Consider the following 20089-nt stretch of genomic DNA (forward strand, 5'->3'; position numbering starts at 1 on the left):
TTTCTGTCCTAATGGAAGAAGTCTCTTTCATGATGACTCCATGAAAGAGGAACAAGGGGCTCACCGAATGGTTGGATAAGTAAAAATGATGAAAAAAGAATCATAAGTCATCCCTTCAATAAACTTGTGGAGGTGCACCAAGGTGGTTTTTGCAGCACATGATGGTGCAACACCTGACCAACACAAGACTTTTTTACATTTAAATTTTTGGGTCATGCATCATGATGGAAGCCATGATAAATTGTTTGTACTTCACATAAGCCAAAAGTAATGAACATAAAGTAGCCTTCATCAATGGAGATAATTTTATATCATCCACTTGATTAAGGTTAGAAAAAAAGATCACAATGAAGCCATAAATTTAAGAATTTTAAAAGTTTTAATGTATAGTTAAAAAATGTTGTTTACCCTTCTTTAAATTAAGCCTTTCAACTTGACAAGAGATAAGAGGTCTGCCAAATACTTGGTTTTAGTCAAAGTATTTTACAGGGTCCCTCTGTTGGAAATTTAAAGGAAGAACTCAGAGAGGCTTGTTAGAGACTCGATTTGACTTCATGTCACTGCAGAGTTTTAACCTCACAGCTCATTAAGTGATCCACAGAAAGTAATACAATAAATATATCAGGTGATAATATTTGTTTAAATCAAATCCCAAACGAAACCTTGCATTTTGAATGTTAAAAGTTGAAGCAAAAAAGAAAAAACTAACTTTCAGCCTTTGGGTTGTGGTTTAGATGTTTCGTCTGTCTAAGGGAAGTCGGATGGACAGGTTTGATTTGGTATTTTATTTATTATTTTGGAAATCTATTGACTGAATGAAGGAAATGGTGTAAAAAACATTTGAAGACCTTGAGAGGCTTTTTAGAGGCTTTGAATTATACAATTATTCGTAACACAGACTTTAAAAACAGTCATCTTGTGTCATTTAGGTGCATGCCCCACAATTTAGCTTCCCTTTGCTCTGTGTTTTCCAAAGGAGAATGCAGTCAGTGTGTAAAATCACCAGCAGGCACAGCTCAACATGGAGCACACAGATAATAGCCTGGTGCTTTCACTGCCACAGGCAGCTCATTAAGAGAAAATCATTCACAGATTGCTGTCCCATTAAACACACACGCACACACACTCACACACAAGCTCTTTCCACTGAATTTGTTTAGACTCACTGACTTTGGAGACACTGACTTCATGATGAGATAACTCAGCTTTAATATCACGTCTGTATTCCAGAAACCCAAGATTCACTGACTTACAACAGCTTTACTTTTTACGTTTCTACTTTTAATAAAACACTCTTCATGTTTTTCATGTCATGTTCATGTTCATTTAGATTAAATCTAGGTTCTGTTTATTAGCCTCTGGATAAAAAGCAGATATTACTCATTAGAGCATGCACAAAATTAGATGGATAACCGGAACATTTGCTAACAATAATATAAGCTTTTTGGAAGGGATTTCACTTTTTGTTTGTTTGTTTTATTAAAACCTGAGGAGACCCTAACCCTAGCCCAGAGTCAAAATGCCCTAACCCCTCAAACCCTGAGGAGACCCTAACCCTAGCCCTAACCCAAATATTTCTCATTAAAAAAACAAAATTGTTGGTAAATTTTTTTTGTCTTATGTTTTAGAGGGGGAATTATTTCAGACGGCTGAAATATTTGGTTCCCCTGTGGTAACTTTTGCAAAAAAAGAACAAATGTCTCCAAATTCACAGGACTTGTTGTCCATGGTGAGAGGAATAAACACAGTTAAGGACTTGTTGGTAAATTAACTGGTTGTTGTTGGAAAATTAATTATCTAAATAACATTCAGGTCGAATGTTATTTAGATAATGAGGAGACGCTAAAACCCTAACCCTGAGCCAAAAGGCCCTAACCCCTTACATAAAAGTAGCCAGACTTTGTAAAGTGTAAATTATATGTAAGAATGCAAATATACTGAATAATTGCAAATAATGATTGTAAATGAATTCTGCCTCTTTTTAGATCTAATTATGTAATATATCCACGTCTGATCCAGTGACTCAGTCTGTTAATATTTGGGTTTCCATGCTGTCCAGTGTCCCGCAGAGCCAGTCAGCTCAAAACAGTCTGGAATGATGACGCTGACCTCAGGTCAGCCTTTGTCTGGGCCTCTTGGTTATATTTGATAATCATTTTCAGCTTCTGCAGAGGGATGTCTTACAAGAAACTACCAATGTTGTCACTTTACAAAAAGAAGAACTGCTGTACTTTTAAATTTAGGTCAAGAAACATGACTGAGGAGTCCTTCTGTATCATGAGCACAAGTAGTCCTATCTAATGTCCCAAATGGGACTAAGAGGTAAATGTTTAATAATCACCACCTGTCATGAGGAGCATTTTCATTATTTACATTTGGAATCATCTGGATGTGACATTTTGTTGTTTCTATTCATAATATAACTTCCTCACAGAACCAAATATTCAAAAGCTTTTCAACAATTCTTATAAATATGCTGCAAAATAAAAATAAATCTAATTAAGTGGTTCCCAAAGTTGTGTTGGGACTAGTGTTTCCAGGGCTGCCATTGTTTGATTGTTTTTAGCTTATTATCAATTCTACAGTTCAGCCAGCGATAGTTGGGGTCACAACTCTTTGATTATATTATTTTGTGGGTCAGAAGCTGTAAAATTCAGGATTTGTAGACATTTCTAGGAACAGTTAAATAGAACTGTTTCCACTATTGATACTTTTGCTCTGATTAAATAAAAGAAAAATGCATAGGATTGTTAGATTTTGTGTTAAACAGCATCCAAACGCAAGATAAAACAAGGAAAAAGTAATTTATTAAAAAAACACAATTAACCATTATTTTAAAGAACCCCAAAACACTTTTATTCTGATACAGGTGTGTCGAAACAGAAATCCTGAGACAGAAAGCAGACAGCATGAAACCACAAAGGTTAACTGTGACGCAAATCCTGCAATAAACAAATTAACCTGAGGAGTTTGTGCAAACTGGCCATGAACCTCAGACACTCAGTCCAGGTGTCTGGCAAGGCAGACATGATTAAGCAAAACAACTTGGTGAAATAAAACAAAAAGCAAAGCTAACCACAGAATACGGATGAACAGACCAACTAAAAGTGAAAAAAGGTAAATGGCGAATAAGAAGAAACCAAACCAAACATGGACACATGAACAGATCATGACATCATGAAAACCCAAGCAAGCTAAAACCCACAAACCATGACATGAATCACTTGATAACAACTTTGATAATGCATTGTATACTGTAAGTCTGCATTTAAGACTTTTCATTTTGTGAAGTTTTTGCACCTGGTTGTCTGGATGGAAAACAGTCCCAACAAGAGAGCTGTCAGATGAAACGTAGAGTGGGAAAAATGTTTTCCCAGTCAGCTGTTTCCAAACACTGGAGCAAGAACAAATAAAATGAGAGGCCTGTAAAAGGAAAATAGACTAAAGAAGACGTCAAAGTGTCAGGACCGAAAACTAAAAGTAAAATGCCTTAAAATACTTGGAAAGGGTTTTGCAACCTTCCCCAAACCGATAGGCAGACACAGCTGCAACAATGTCTGGGACGTTTAGGTGCTGAGAAAAATGTTACAAAGCATTTCTTAAACCCAGAATTATTTATCCAAAGTGACATAACTTGAATTTTCTTAAGATGAAATAATTACTAGATTCTAATGATATATTAGTTAACAATGGCACAGAACTGACAGATCAGGCTACACCTTCATGATTCCAGTTTTAGGGAAAATATATGAAATAAGTGTAGTTCAGCAGATAAATCACACTGGAGGTAATTCTCAACCCCAACATTTTAAATCCTAAGTGGAGCCTGAGACTTTTATTTTGTCTGGTCTGAGCACAGTACTGTACACGTATGAGGTAATGATTATGAAGTCTGTTTCTGCAAGGCAGTCACTCCAAAGCCAGCTGTAACCTTGAAAACAAACAAACACATGAGGTAGTGGAGATCTGTGACTGCAGACTGGCTTTTTATCTTGTGATCTGGCTGACAGGTGGCAAAGATTTGCCTCAGTGGACGGTGAAGCTGCAGGGCAGGAAGTCTGAGCTATTTTTGCTTTGGTGACAGCAGACTCTGACAAAAGGCAGCTGATGGATGGAGCTCAGACCAAACCTGTAAGGAACAGAAGGTCTTACCACCCAAGCTGTTGTTCTAACATATTCCCATCTACATGTTCACTACAACAATCATTATTAGTAATAAGTCAAAGTGTGTAATGTGAAAAACAATTTGATGTGAGTGCCCAACATGAAAACATGACTTGATCTGATGTCTCGAGGATCTTTTAGGTACTTCAGTGAAGTTTTTTTCTGTGCTGCCAGAAAAGGTGAAAATCTGTTGCAAGTCAAAGTGAGTCTTTTATTTTCTATTGTACTCATAATTTATGGCTACACTATGATACATATAATTGTGGTATTTAGATTTGCATCTAAAAAATGAGAATTTGCAATTTGTTCATCATTTTTTGTTTGGTTTTATTTTTCTCAGATGTTGAATCCTGTCAACTGGTTGCTTTTGTCTCATATTTTTTCTTCTCAGAGGCCAGAGAACACACAGAGTATTCTTTTTTTTCCTGCAAAAGTATTTTTCTCCAGTAAAACTCCAATAATCTCGCTCCTTATCCTCCTCTTTACTGAAACTGAGAACTACTTTGTGTGCAGTTGTGTCTAAAGTCTTGAATGCATATACAACATCTGGATTTCCCAAAGGTTTGCAAAGCTACACGTAAAGAAAATATGTTAAGACATTTTAAAAGAGGAAGAAGGGCTCACATTTCCTGTGGATGGACTTCTATGGATCATAGACATCTGTAAAAAGAGAGATAAGATATTAATCACCACTCATATAAAATAAATGATATATTTTAAGTGTTTATCACTATTTTATCATGCATATTCTTTATAAATGACCCAAAAACTGCATAAAACAAAGACAGTTTCTGTTTTCAAACCTCACAATGGAGACACTAAAGTGATGGATGGGTTTCATCACTCATCGTCTTGAATAATATACTGGATGGTGGCAATTTTCTATATAGATGTAGGTAAAATGATCAAGTGTGCCACTCTGAACCACCTGATAAAAGCCATGCTGCTGATGAATAACAGACAGGCAGAAGGGTTGACCGGTGATGTAGAGCAGGCCTGTGGTCAGAGCAGACTTGTGAAATATTTCTGTCTCTCTTTAGGTGCAGGAAAAGCAGCAGTAAGACGGTGTGAAGCTGTTTTTCTGAGTTGGAAACTTCCACTCATGAACAAGAGCCACATATTACAGAATCTGCCTGAACACCACCTCAACTCTCCTGTTAGCACTGTAACACCTGCTACAGCCGGGTGAAAAAACATGACTTTCATCACTTCTGGGATTCATTACTGTTTTAGTAATGCTCCTGAAAAATCTTAAATGTACAAAACAAACCACTGGTCTAAGCTAGTTATTCATTTATATGGAGAGCTATGAGATAAAATGCTTATCTATGCTAGCTGGATGCTGGCAGTATCTTCAGAGAAAGCGTATATCTTTAAATGTCAAGTGCAGAAACTATGCAAGGAAGTATGATAATATCAGTCACAAACAGGATTTGAACACATGATAAATGTGCAACAACCCATAAATGAACACTTTTTTGACTCTCTGAGTCTGTATCTTGATTATTCAACACCTTATCCTTGCATAAAGATTAGCATCATCAGTGCTGGCTGCACTTCACACAGAAAATATGTGGGATGAGGCCAAGATTGCAAGGAGACCAGTAGTGCCTCGAAGATAAGAGTGAACATGCCTTTCAAGCTGCTCTCTCAACCCTCCCAAAAAATCCAAATGGGATTTTGTTTGAGGAACGTTGTAGTTAGTAAAGCATAAAGCCACTCTCTGTTCCACAGCCAGCTCCTTCGAGGATTCACGCCAAACAGAGGATGAGCTGCAGAGATGAAAGTGAGGTCAAGGTGGCTTTTTTTCTTCATCCTCCCAAAGCCAGGCTTCTGCTCTGGCTAATTTCTTTTTCTTCCTGAACTGAGAGCAGACAAAGATCTGGTAAAAAGATACCTCAATCAGTGCTGAGTTAAAAAAAAGAAATCCTGGCAAAGTTGGATCAGATAAAGTGAAGGATTATCGTCCAGGACCACATTTCTTAAAATTAAACAATTTTGTTTTCAGGTAGTTATGCTGTGCTACCTGTCGCAAGTTTTACAGTGTTGCAAACACATAAAGGAAGCCGTGCATTTTGCTGTTTTACTGCAGAACAGAAAACACTTAGCGTTAAAAGTAAAGAAAAAATGGTGCCACAAAGTGTATTTTTATCACCCGCCGCCAAGATGTGGAAATATTTAAATATTTAATGCAGTAAGTAATCATTGGATGTACATCTACAAAGGATTAACCTTTGGAGTCAAACCGAATCAAAATGGCTGCCACAACAAACTCACCTCAAAAACAAAAAAAATGCTATAACTCAAAAATTGTTACACATAATGACCAGAACATTGGTGTGGTAATAGCTGAGACTGATCCTCAACACATCTTCTGAAAATTAACAAATTACACAAGAACTTAGCAGCTATGGAGAGACCAGTCATAATTTAAAAACTCAACAAAACAGAGTTTCTTGAAGCAAAGATAATTTGCGTGCAGAAAGACTGTTTTGCACAGCATTACAACAGTGGCCCAAGTCAAACAGGACATATCCCTTACTGTCCTGGAGGTGGCTCAGTCAAAGTCCAAACCTAAACCTTACACAGAAAATAACATCTGCAGATGGAAGCTGACATGTGATTCTCACCCAGCCTTGCTGAGTTTGATATGATAAATCATATTGGATAAGGCCTGTTTTAACAACAGGTGTCTTCAGAGCAGCAAAGTCACTTCAACTACAAAACATTTTAACTTGTTCTTTCCTGTTCTTATATTCCTGCAAGTCAGCCATTTTACTTGGGGTAGATTTAAACTCTAGTACAGACATTGCATTGGTTTCCTACAACAGCTAATTGATGATGTTAGGAAGACCATAAATTATGAAACATGCATCATCAATTTCAGTAATTTACGGTGCCACAGCATATGATTTTGGTTGCATTTGAATTCCAAGGGTTTTTAAAAGCTGACGAACGAGCTTGTTTTTGTGGGCTGACTTCATTCCAACATGTGTGCAAAACTAATTACAGACACACAGACTTCTCCTTCGGTTCAGGCATGCAAAAAGTTTCGAGAGAGATTTCTTTCCAGTGGATTCTTTACAATCAAGAAACAAAATAAGACATATTTACACTTAATATACAAGAAAAGACTTTATTATTCGTGAGTGAAAGTGATGCTTTAGGGCACTGTTGTAGCGAACCATCAACTAACTAGGCACTGGTTCAAGAGTCATAAATGTAAAACTCATCTTACACGACTTTACAGCTAAATTAAAAGCCAGCCACGAGGAAACACCTCCCAGTGAATTGTGTGTATTCCTCATCTGTGCCCCTCTCCACCCCTCATGACCCTCACAGGAACTTTCACTTTCCCTACACCCCCACAGACTTCCCTTACCTAAACACCCCCTTCGCCCTGGACTCCCCTGGCCCCTCTCTCCCCACTTTCCCATGATCCTTTAAGCACTGCAACCCCATCTCACTGGAACTCACATACCCTTAGATAGAGCATTGTTTCAGCTATCAGGCACTCTGTATTTCACCATATGCTCAGCAATCTCCCAGCTGTTGCCCACACTCTCTCTACTAGGCAAAATAACCGCCTTATGAGGCGGTGACACGCACACAGGACAGAAATTACACACGGCCGCGTCCACTAATTAGAGACAGAGGCAGGTTTGGAGTTTTGTCAGTCTACAGTTAGGCAGCTGTCAGCTTAGTTATACAGAAACATGCCATTCCTTCCACAGCCAAGAAGCTTACTGGTGAGCTGTTTAACTAATGAGGCACATTTAAGCCACTGTTTCTCTTGCATGTTGTCAAGAAGACTATTCTCAGAATATGCACCTAATTTCTCACCTAAAATGTCTTCATATTAACCATCATTTTGTTTTAAACCTCACTGCTGGCAGAACTTTATGCATAGCTGCTTCTTTTTCCATTTTAGCTTGGATGACTCTACTGTGAAGCTTCAAGTGAAGACACTCCCCACATTTACATTTGCAAGCTGTGACTGTATATTTAAACTGAAAAACGACATATACTCCAAGCAGCACATTTGGATGAAGGCCTTCCAACAGGAAACTCTGGAGCTGAAACAGCTGAAAAGACATGAGTGTGCAGGTATGTTCATGCAGCTGCTGAGACTCAGACTTCCAAAAGTACATTTCCACCCCGCCAACAAAGATGACTTCACCGTTCCACCAACAAATGCAAACTTTGTTTATTATATTTTATTCTTTTTACAAAATAAACATATAAAACTTAATCAGAAAAGCCATTTTATCAATCAAACTAATGCCAAAGGTAATTATTTCCTGATTTTTTGTAGGCTACGTGCATTATGTAATATTTGATCATATGGAAGGCTTTTGTGACCACACACTGATGTAATCAAAAGGATGCCTGCCTGCCTGCCTTAGTTTAATTCACAATTAATGACAAAGCTTTCATCTGTCACCTCACTGGAAAAGATCTGAAACTCCAGGGGAGGAATGCCACATGTTTCACGAGGAGGGTCAGCGTAAGCTCATCTGCTTTGCCCATTCTTCAGAGAAGAAAAAAAAGTGATCTGATTCTCATTACCCAACACCACTCACTCTTTAGGCCTGATGTTTTGTTGATCAGTGCACACTGGATTGATTAGTGCGCATGTGGACACAGGAAAAAAGGACACAAATCATCTTGCAAAGTTTGCTACCAATTTTTGTATATTTTGCCTGAGGATATTTTAAGGTATAATAGTGTATAAAAGAGGAAAAAAAGCTTCACAGGGACATTTAACTGCTAGAGAATCTGTTACTTCATTAGATTTTATTAAAATGATCCATGCCTGAATTCAAAGTTTCTTTTTTTATGAGAAAATAAATGCTTTACCTCTCTGAAAGAGGTATTTTAATAGTCATTTTGCTTCTGAATAATCCAATGTATTGTTTGTTCAGTGTTGATTTGTGGATTTTTCAGAGAAACAACATTTTTGTTTCCTGGCAGTGGAAGAAAACATCTGGTCGTAGCATTGCCACCCCATGATACAGGCTGAAGGTAAAACCAGAGAGAAACAGGACATCTCGTGCATGTTTCCTCCTTAGAGAGAACTGTCTTCTATGAAAAAGAAGAGAACGGTTTGACCTACTGTTGCAGACATATATGGTTCTCATATAGCACAAAAAACCCTCTGATGCAATAGCAGGCACCACAGAATCTTTATTAACCTCAGTGTTTATACGGTCTGCGGATTCTCTTGAAGTTTCCATGTCACCCTGGCCTCTTTTGTGTCACTCCATGTTTGGACATTGAAACTGATCTGTCTTTTTGCTGTTTTCAGGTTGAGGAACTTATTCCACCTGGGACTGGAAGCAGGAACTGCTCAGTCTCCCCCATGCTCCCTAAACTACATAACATATGGACAGGGAGGTCTTGGACGTTAGGAGAAGGATGCTGAAGTGCGTCTTCGGCCTGGAGACTTCCACAGTTCTGATTTGTTGGAAGCTGGTTAGAACTAGAGCTGCACAATATATCTAAGAATTTATCATGACTGCAATATCAGTGTTCTTTACAATGTGAGTATTGTAAAGGACCACTTGGACTGCAACATATCATAGAGCGTTATATTTCCATGTATTCATTGTCTGCACGCAAATCATATGAAAATGTCGGGACGTTGTGTAAAATGTAAATTAAAAACAGAATGCAGTGATTTGCCAATCTTGTAAACCCCACTTTTTTTGGAAAAAATTTTAGATGTTGAGACTAAAAGTAATTTTGAGTTTGACTGGAGCAACACATCTCAGAATTGGGAAACTTTGAATATCCCATCATCAGCAGTTCATATCATCTAAGTGACAGTGAGGAAAATGAGGGTTTGTGAAAACTGATATCACCAAGATATCAAATAATAATGTCCAAGTATTTCTAGGGCCCCAGTTTGAAACGAAAAGATCATGGTGGAGATAACAGAGGGGAAAGGGATCATTTTCAGGAGGAGCATTCTGCAGTAAAGACACGGTTACACTCAAACATAAAATGTTTTCTTCCGAGTATTATCATAGCCAAAGCAAATATATTTTATGATAGAAGTTGTGGAAATGTCTGCAGATGTAGGTGATGAAAAGTCCACACCTTAAAACTTTTTTTTTTTTTCAATGTGAGCTCAAATAGAGTTATTAGATGATCAGTAATCAAAACATTAGTGTTTGTTTTAGTCAGATGAGTTTATGTTGCATGGGAGTTTATATCTTATTTCTCTAAGATTATGCTCAGCCCACATTGTTAAAACTAAAGCTGTTTTAGGGTAACACAGTAGTTTAAAAAAACATCAGACACTGAAGAATAGAAGCCAAAGCTGTATGCGTGATGTCACGGCTGAGTCTCTGGTGAAATTTAACACCGCCAGCTGGTTGGAGTTGTGATGGGGTGAATGCGGGTCCACTCGCATCGGTGCAAGTCACGGCACATACTGGAACCAGCGCCTGCAGGAGACGTCGCACAGAAGGCAATCTTCTGCTGCGTTGGAGACCAGGACAGTCTTCCTCTCTTGTTTCCCACAGAGCAGACACCTGAATTCTGAAACAGACCGACTTGTCGCTCTCCTCTTCTTTTGCGCGTCTTGGATAGAAATAACCTGATCATTGCGCGCCGCAGAGCGCAAAGCATCCGAGCTTTTTTCTTTCTTTCTTTCTTTTTTGAAGTGGAAGAGATCTTACATCCGGAGTGCAGCAGTGAGATGAAGCATTTCTGAGGTGGCAGCCATCCTCTGTCCACTTTACGCTTCCTTTGGCTCTTCCCAAAGGGTTGCCCATCCATGTGCAGGCATCCCCTCGCGCGTGATTCTGTTTTCACCCAGATCTCTGCTGCCTGGACAAATGCATACAAATGCATTTAGGAGCTCAACGGACAAGGAGTGGACACGTTTCCGCGGCTGCAACGTAAGTATGCGGATCCCAGTCTGTTTGTGCAAAAGTTCCAACTATTCCTGTGAAGAGTTATTTCACTTCAGGTTTTTTGGTGTATTTCTATGGGGCGCCGTTTGTAAAGGAGCTTGTGCTAAAAATCCATGCCTAAATTTTGTCACATTTAGCTTCTGCTAAAAATTCATGCCTAAATTTTGTCACATTTAGCTTCAAACACTGTTTAAAAATGTAGTGTTGATTTTCTGATGTCACTTTTTACAACATTTAGATTTAACATTTAACATTTAGATTTAACATTTAGCATTTAGATTTATATTTAGTATGTAGCTGTAACAATTACATGTAACTAGCTAAATGTTCAACACTACATTTTTAAACAGTGTTTGAAGCTAAATGTGACAAAATTTAGGCATGAATTTTTAGCAGAAGCTAAATGTGACAAAATTTAGGCATGAATTTTTAGCACAAGCTCCTTTACAAACGGCGCCCCATATATTTCCCTGCCAGGGGCGCCAGTTGGCTTAACAAGTCCCAGCAGCTCCAGGCTTCTGCCACCAGAACGTCTTAAAGAGTTTAGGTCTCTGATATCAGTGCTGTTCTTGTTTAACGTGCCATCTCTTATTTTTTTTTGTTGTTGATCTTTCCCCTTTTTTGTAGTAGCCTACTATTGGTCTGCAACAGTTCTGCCATCCTCATGTGCAACTGTCCATGTGATGTGTGCATTTGGACTTGAAAGATTTGAATATTTTAGCCTGATTCTGTTTCATACTTGACAGCAGAAGGCTTGGCTTTGATCTCGCCACATGAACATGCAGGCAAACATGAAAAGCTGAAAACCATGTGGTCTGTTGCAGGAAGGCTTCACTCACAGTTATGATGAGATGGAAAATAAACAGAGGGATGGGGAGACAAGATGAATGGGAACATCTTGGGAGCAATGATGCACATTCGGCATAGGATTTTATAAACCTTCAAGTAGCTGTCAAGAATCAAAATGCTGTGAAAAAAGTGTTTAGGCTTTAAATGAAAAAAAAGAAAGTATTTGCAATGTAAACCTAAAAATTCCTCACAGAAGTGTGTGTTATCAGCAGGCAGTTGTCCTGTTAAATTCAGCTGGTTCTGTGGGATATCAGAAATGTGCAAGGATGTTTAACATCCTTTTTAAAAAATCTTGTTCTTTTAGAGTCCAAGCTATCTGCACTCTCTTGTGAATCTTTTCCAGATATCTTAAAAAAAGCCCAATAACATCCCAAAACCTTTTGCATTACTCAGATTTTTTTCTTTAGAAAACAACCATTTTTTCATACTTGAGAATGAGAACCTGATGGGAGAAGTGAACTGAATACGAATAAATGTGGCCTCCCCTGAATTCACAGACAGTGTTTGTGTGTATGCATCAGTGGTTAACTGGCTCTTGGGCTCCAGACAATCACCCACTGTTGAAGGCATGTCTCATCCACTGCTGGCAACAATTGGACTGTATGGCTGTTTAAATGCACCCACTCACATGCATCCAATCCAATTAATGCATCTAAGTTCTCACAATACACTTATAAAGCATATTTTTAAATTAGAGCAGAGATTTTTCTTGAAAGTTTGCTTCTTTTATGATTGGTTGTGGAGTATGGTGCAAGTCATTTACTGTTCTGTATTCATGTGATGTGTGTGATGTGTAATTATAGGTGGAAGATGTTTACTTTAAAAAAATCACAAGGAAACAAAATATCCTCAAGGAAGTGCTGTATTAATATATGTTTTTACTTGGACCACCAGTAAGGTGGCAGAGCTGGTAATCCCCATGAGATCTTTCTGATCAACCTTATGCTTGGAAAATATTGCAAGGTGGCGTCTAAGCTTCTCCATCTTTTTGCTGCAGTATAAATACACCCTCCACACATCAGAGACTCTGTGGGTGAGTGTATTTAACTCTCCTAACATCTTCAGGTCCTTCTGCAACATAAAAGGACAAACCAATAAAGATCAGAGGGAGTTTACTCACAGCTCCTTGTCTGCTCTCAGTCATGTGGACTGAGTCAATCTTTGCCCTGGTCTGCAGTGACCCCTCGGCACCAGCTGAGTTAGGTGACAAACACTAACCATGTAGAACATTTTCTTATCATAGAAAATAACATGGTGCTTCTAGAAAATATGATACAACTTGATTTTATTCCTTGTCTGCTTTGAGCTGTTTGGAAATCTTTGTTATATCTGACCTTGGCAAATGAATCCTCATTGGCAAATTTATTGCTGGCTGCCATTTGGAAATGAGAAGACACGCTTGCTTTCATAATGAACTAATTCTGACTAAGAGAGACGTAGTAAAGCTAAAACACAGCCAGCAGGAAAAGATACTGGCAGCAGATCAGTTGTTTCTTTTTTTCTTTTCCTGGAATGTTTATGTTGAAAAAGTGAAGCAAAGCATGCTGCAACAAAGCACTTTATTCGTAAGAAGCCTAATCAGCAAAAAATATCTGTTTGATGACGGCTGATGAACGACAAAGGAAGTCATTTTTTAGATGAGCATCAGTGTAATTCTTCAGAGCAGCATGTCATTTTGTAGGTATGTCAGAGTCACTGTGTTTTCTCAAGTTCATTGTTTTTTTCCACTTCAGCTCAACTGAGCCTCAGTTTTGCTGAAGGGGCATGAAAGCTCTAAGGTCAAGTGGTAAAGAGCTCAATTATCTGAACAATTACTCTCTGTGGAGCACTTCCAAACATCACCACAGTTCTTCCTGAAACAAATGTTGTTCAAGAGAAGGGATTAAACAAGACCAGTCAGTCAAGGTGACTCCAGACTTTTGTCTTCTTTTATTTTTAATCCAAAAACATATCTTTACAAACCTACTTCTTCCCCCAAAAAGCAAACAAATAAGTGCCTTTAACTCAAATAAAAGAGATCAATAACAATTTTATTGGTACCAATTCCTTTTTTACTCAAGATGTTCTATATTTCTGAGTTGTTTGGTTAAATTAATGGCTTCACATTTTTCCGTTCTCATTAACAGATTTATTTGGTTAGCACCTTGCCAAGTTAGACATCTTAACAGTTAACCGTGAACGCCAACACTCACAAACTCACCTCCTGACAGAAATGGATGATTAATGCAGAAACACTGCCTCCTTTTTTTATGGAGTCTGTAAACAGAACTTAAGTGGGTTTTTACTCCTATAATTGCTGGACTTAGTTGATCTTTTTGTTTCTCTGTCTGTTCCTTAATTAAATGAATATTTGTTAGGGATCCAAGCTCAGCTCTGAGAGAAGGACAGTGGAGATCTTTCTGCAGGAATGATTCCCTGCAGAAGTTGGGATTATTTGTAGTCTTGACATGATACTCACTCCCCACATGGTGGTATTTCCCTTAGTCAACAGTGCTGTGTTTGGGGAGCTTTGTCCTGCTTTCAGTCGTTTTCATTATCTACTAGGACTTGGAAACACGTCACAGTCCATTTTTAGAAGGAATTATGTTGTAGAAAACAGCAGCAGTGATAGTAGTTTGTCTTTTTACTTTTTTCTGTTTGCAAAGTGCTTCACCTTGTAGTGCTGGGACAAACATACCTTGTTAGGGTTTTGAATCATTTTGAACACTGATGTACTTAGTTGTGCTGAAGTCATGACTATAGCTTTTTGGAGAAAATCCTCAGAAAATAAACCCCAGATCTGGAGTTTGCGAGGCAGACATCAGAGAAAACTGTGTGAATCAGCGTCAGATGGCCCAAAAAAGACTGCTAAATGTTATATTGATTTTTTTTTCTTCTGTCTGCTTTTAAAAGCTGCCAGCTTTTAAGCAGAACCAGTAACTTATTTGCCCTTTAAATGTCAATAATACCCTCTTTCAGCAAATTAATTATTGTATTCATGTATTCCCAGCTTGCTTTTTTCTGGCTGGGATTTGTTTCTGTTGCTGCCTGTGGAATGTCACACCACCTCTCTGGGTGGGAAGCAGGTGACAAACACAGCTTATGTAGTTCCTGCTTAAAACCAGTTGTTTTTTCTTCTTTTCTTCATTTTCCATTTTATTTTTGCCTTTAATTATATTTTTTAACCTGAGAAAACAAATAGGGCTGTCTCTTCTTGTCCAAACCTGGGTGAACAAACATTTTATCTGAGGGTTCAAAGGTCATGAAAGGGAGATGTCAGTGAGAGATCATGCTGCGTGATGTTGTCACACATTAAAATCTCTGCTGCAGCATTTGTGATCGTCGGGGATCTTTTTGGTGTCACACAGCTGCATATCAAAATATCAGCCCGATCATCTCCTTGTGGGCTTTAACAACCTCCCCTCAGTGTCAGCGTAGAAAATTATGATACTAGTTGTCATCAGTTGTGTAAGCAGCCGTTCTGCTGATGTGATTGATTATGAGTGGATATGAATAGTCTGCTTTGAACCTTTACTGTTGATAATTACTCATGCATGTGCATTACAACTGTAAGGAAGAGACAAACAAGGAATGTCAATGCAAATAAAATTCACTTCTTATATTTGTTAACATCTTTTCCTCTTTGTTTAGTCTTAATTTACTTAAATGTACGATTTCATTCAGCCTGCAGTGTCCATTTTCTGTTTTGGATTGATTTGTCTGTGCTCTAATTTTATCCTTTCTACTGCTCGACAGAGTCACTAATGGCTTATGACAGTAGTATTAGAATGACAGAGTGTTCTCTTGTTTTTGCTATTATTTTAGATGTACAAAGAATCAATTAAAGTGTTCAACCTGGGTAATTTCTGACCTTGGATGTGACTACAGTAGACCTTCCTGAAGAAGTCGTTATGTAAGGATACACTTAGCTTAAAATCCTGATTATCAGTTAAAGAAATGTACTATTTTTAACTTCTTTGGTCTAGAAACAATAGAGCTTATTTATAATAGGGTATAATAGGAGCACACTTCATATTTTGGAATAACTTTTTTGTTTGACAGTTTTACCATTTTGTGTCAAAAGATCGAATCAATATTTAAAACTGCCTTTAATATACAAATACAACATGTTACTGTGTTTCCTTCCTCTTTAGCTCTGTGGTGGGCAGTGCCATCTAGAGGTGGGGTCAGTGAGGGTCAAAGGGCATGTTAAATGCTGTAGTTCTGAAGCAGAGGAGCATCACAACATGATATTAGGAACAAATGAGTCCTTGTAACTAACTGCATTGGTCCTGTTGCAGTGTTTCTCAATAAAACATTTCAAAGTCCAGATAAACAAAAGTCCATGGAGGGCCTTTGGGAATAAAGTGTCTTTTACAGCTTGAAAAAATGTAATTTTAAAAGGCAGGATCGACACTTATCTCTAAATCAAGTGTGGTTTTTCTCTCTTTGTTGAAATAGTTTTGCTGAGGCATGCTTCCATTAACAGTATTAAAGTGTTATTAAAGAAGTATGCAATTTTAAAAAACAAATCCATCACTGTCTGGAAACAATAAAACATGACACGATAATGCTCCCTTCATGGCATTTCACCAGATTTTTAGACATAAACATGTCAAAGGTAAAAGCCTACAGAGTTTCTTTTATACATTTTGCAACCTTTTTCTTTTCCGTCTCCACATTGACTTCGACCAGCCAGAAATTTATTTACTTTTCTTTAACCATGAGTAAATGTAGAGAATAAGTTACACATGACTTATTTAGTCAAAATACAAGAAAATAACAAAGTAGCATCAGTGTGTTAATTTGTAGTAGCTATTCCAGGTAAAAACTCAGAAATATGTTGTGCTTTTGCCTGCTTCCTCCTTCAGGGCTCACCTTAGAAAGATTTAGCAATTGTTTTAAACTGGATGACCCTTCTGATACAGCTGGGGCTTCAGCCTCCAGAGGTGCAGCCTCAGGATTACAAGACTGCAGCACTGACCTACTGCCACAATATAGGATTTTAAAAAATAAAGTTAGAATAAAACTGTTTACATTTGAGAGCGTGATCCTGGGCATTATGCTTTCACAAATGAAGTAAAAGATCAGTTAATTTGCGATATGATGTATGAGCTTCTTGGCTGAAGTAACCTGTCTTGGCACTATTGATGCAATAGAGTAATGAGCTTGTGTTTACATTATTATTTTAGAAAAACGCAATTAGGATGGATGGATGAATGGATGGATGGATGGATGGATGGATGGATGGATGGATGGATGGGTGGGTGGATGGATGGATGGATGGATGGGTGGATGGATGGATGGATGGATGGGTAGTCCACTGTAACCCAGCTGATGTTTCTTGTTTTGCCTTTGCCACCATGTGTCTGCTGGTTTTTAGGTTAGGGATTTCCTCATGTAGTCTCTGTGGAAGCAGCTATTATGGACATGTAGACCACCTGACTTATATCAGCATATTTTAATAGTCAGGATTGCAGGTGTGCATTTTCACCCTTTATGATCAAATAAGTTCAATGTTTATAACTATCTTCAATTTGCTTTGGTCTCATAATAGAGTTCTGGTTTTTGTACTTGGTACCTTGGACTTTGTTAGGCTTGCATTTGCTTTGCGGTGCCCTTGTAAACTTCTCTTCAAAAGTGGTGAGCAGATGTGTTTGTTTTAATCTAATCTAATCGGCACAGCATAGCTTTAAAAGGAGAGGATATACAGTACACTGATTGATATACCATCCATTTTTAGTTTTTATAGTTTTAAATGACGAATTTGAATTAGCTGAACTATTATTAACTTGTGACTTTTTTTCCCACAGGTGGAACTTCCTCCTGCTCCTGTCAGTATGCTCAGCAGTGCCCTCTGGAGAAGACGACTACCGAGCTCAAGGTGAACAGCAGAACCTTTAACACAAGCATTAGTGTTGTTTCATCTAAGGGCTTTTCATTCACCTCCTCTGACTTTATTTGTCAAAACCAGTTCAAAGCCATTACCAGAGCTTCAGATTTCAGATGCATCTCAAGTTCTCTGGTTTTCTTATAAATTAGTTGAATTACCTCAGTTATAATGCTGTTTCACTACCTGAATTTAACTTAAGTATCATTTTCAAAATGAGAATTTATTTTTAATTACTTGTTCAGTTGGATACAAGTTGCAGTCAGAGTTGCTCTTGGCTTCAGCTTTATGATCAGATCTCATATTTTTTTATGTGTATTGTCTACTGTTCATTTCCCTGAGTAAACTGCCTCACTTTTGTCTGACTTACGCTCTTATTTCCACACGTTTCTATAGAAAAATTGATAAATGGAAGACAGATCAATCTGTCATTAAGAAGAGATGAGGAATGCTTGTTTGTCTTTTTGAGACAGGTTAAATGGAATTTGGGCTGATGTTACCTTAGGCAAAACATGTCTCAGTGTATGCTTAGATCAGCTGGGATAGTTTCCCAAAAGCCATTAAGGGCAATGGTCTGTGTGGTCTTTATCTGTTTCTAGCTATATTCTAAACACAAAAAGCATTTATTTGATTTTAGATGTAAATTTTGTAGAGTTTGAAAACATTCAGTTAGAATAAAATTTCTGATCCTTTAGTTTTTTCTCTGATAAGATACCTAAATTCTAGCTCTGAAAATTCAATAAATAATTCAAAATATTGTTATGCAACCAGATGTTTGACTTTTAGCTGTCCTTTTGGTGCGCAACAAAGCGAAAAGTTTTAAAAAATTGTCAGTCAGATAAACAAAAAAGCAAACAAAAGAGGGTCTCTGGTGTGCACTAAAGGGACCATACCTGCTAAAACTGGCATTCCACATATGTAAAGTTTTACTTTCACAATGTGGCATGTTGTCTACATAAATATGTTGTGATGTGTTATTGTGTTTCTTTCTGGAATCAGTCATGACCGAATTGTGATCGAATTATGATACGTGACCCTCCCTTCCTGTGATCTGTAGCTAATGTCCTTTTTCTAATATCATATTTGAACAGAATATTTGTCATGTAATCATGTTTAAAGGTTTTTGCTTAACTGTGCTTTTCAGCAGATTTAACATAAATTTTCTGAGGAACCTTGCATGTGACAGGGTAAAAAAATGACAGGACAGTTTTCATAAATATCTGCTTTGTTTCAATAAACTTTATGGACTAGATTTCTGAATCCTAGTTTGGCTGTGTGCATTTAAAGCCTCCATGATTCATCTGGACTGCAGCTGTCCGTCTGTTACTTCACAGGAAAAGTATAAATTGAATCACCAGTGTCTGTGGAATACTGTTTTAATGGCATCATGTCTGATCTGTACCCAGACATGTAACTTGGGCATAAGCATGCACTATTTTCTTAAACCATGTATCAAATAAAACAGTTTTCATTTAGTTTTGTAAAACTACGATTGTAGATGTTGTCTCAGAGATGAAGCTAAGAAAAAAAGACATTCCCCAAAAGTTTCCAGCAATCCTTCGCTTCTACTTCAGTTTCTGCATGATTGTGATGCATTAGATAATAGATATGTACAGCAGATAGTATCCAGGGCTGCACAGCTGCTTTGCAGCATACTTGTTCTGGTTGCAGAAACTCTCCGTCTTTTATGTGAACATCTCCGTCATGGCAACTTTCTATAAATCTTGCATCAAATCTGCCCTCACTTTTTCACTGATGTGTTGTCATGGTAACCTCAGCATAAAAAAATACAATAGAAAATAAAATGATCTTCACTAAAATAATGAAGATGAGCAGCAGGATTTTGGTTTTACAGCAGAACACGCTCTCTGATCTGTTCAGACAGGTAGTGAGGAAGCCACCCCTTCTTCACTGAATTTCAGTTTTTATCATCTGGTTCCAGGTTGAGGTTTCCTCCTGGAAAAAACACCAGATATAAACATTATTTTATCCCTACAGACATATCTTTTTACAATTCAGTCCAGATGAGAAATTAACTGACCATTGTATCCATATCTTGGTACTGTGTGAAGGAGCTCCGCACTTCCTGTTTAGCTGCAAAACTAATTCTCCCTTAGGGAGAAACGGTTTGAAACAACAGAGCCTTTCTGTGTGGGGTTTGCTTGTTCTTATTGTTTATGCATGAGTTTTTGACTCTATAATTGCTCCAGACATGTGTTTGTACAGATGATTGTTTATCTCTAAGTGACCCTGGGATGCACTGGTGACCTGATTGACCGCTGGA

At 37.8% G+C, this 20089-nt stretch overlaps 1 protein-coding gene across 1 annotated transcript in view; it reads left to right on the forward strand.

Moving 5' to 3' along the window:
* Window positions 1-10545: 10545 nt before the first annotated feature.
* Window positions 10546-20089, forward strand: part of LOC108238446 (collagen alpha-1(XXIV) chain) — an 80797-nt gene continuing 71253 nt past the window's right edge. The window contains exons 1-2 of the mRNA XM_017420556.3: window positions 10546-11072; window positions 17729-17799. Coding sequence (XP_017276045.1) covers window positions 11020-11072; window positions 17729-17799 — 124 coding nt within the window. The 5' untranslated portion in view covers window positions 10546-11019. The remainder of the gene's footprint in view (window positions 11073-17728; window positions 17800-20089) is intronic.

The sequence above is a fragment of the Kryptolebias marmoratus genome, linkage group LG24, assembly GCF_001649575.2.
Source record: "Kryptolebias marmoratus isolate JLee-2015 linkage group LG24, ASM164957v2, whole genome shotgun sequence".
NCBI classification, from domain to species: Eukaryota; Metazoa; Chordata; class Actinopteri; order Cyprinodontiformes; family Rivulidae; genus Kryptolebias; species Kryptolebias marmoratus.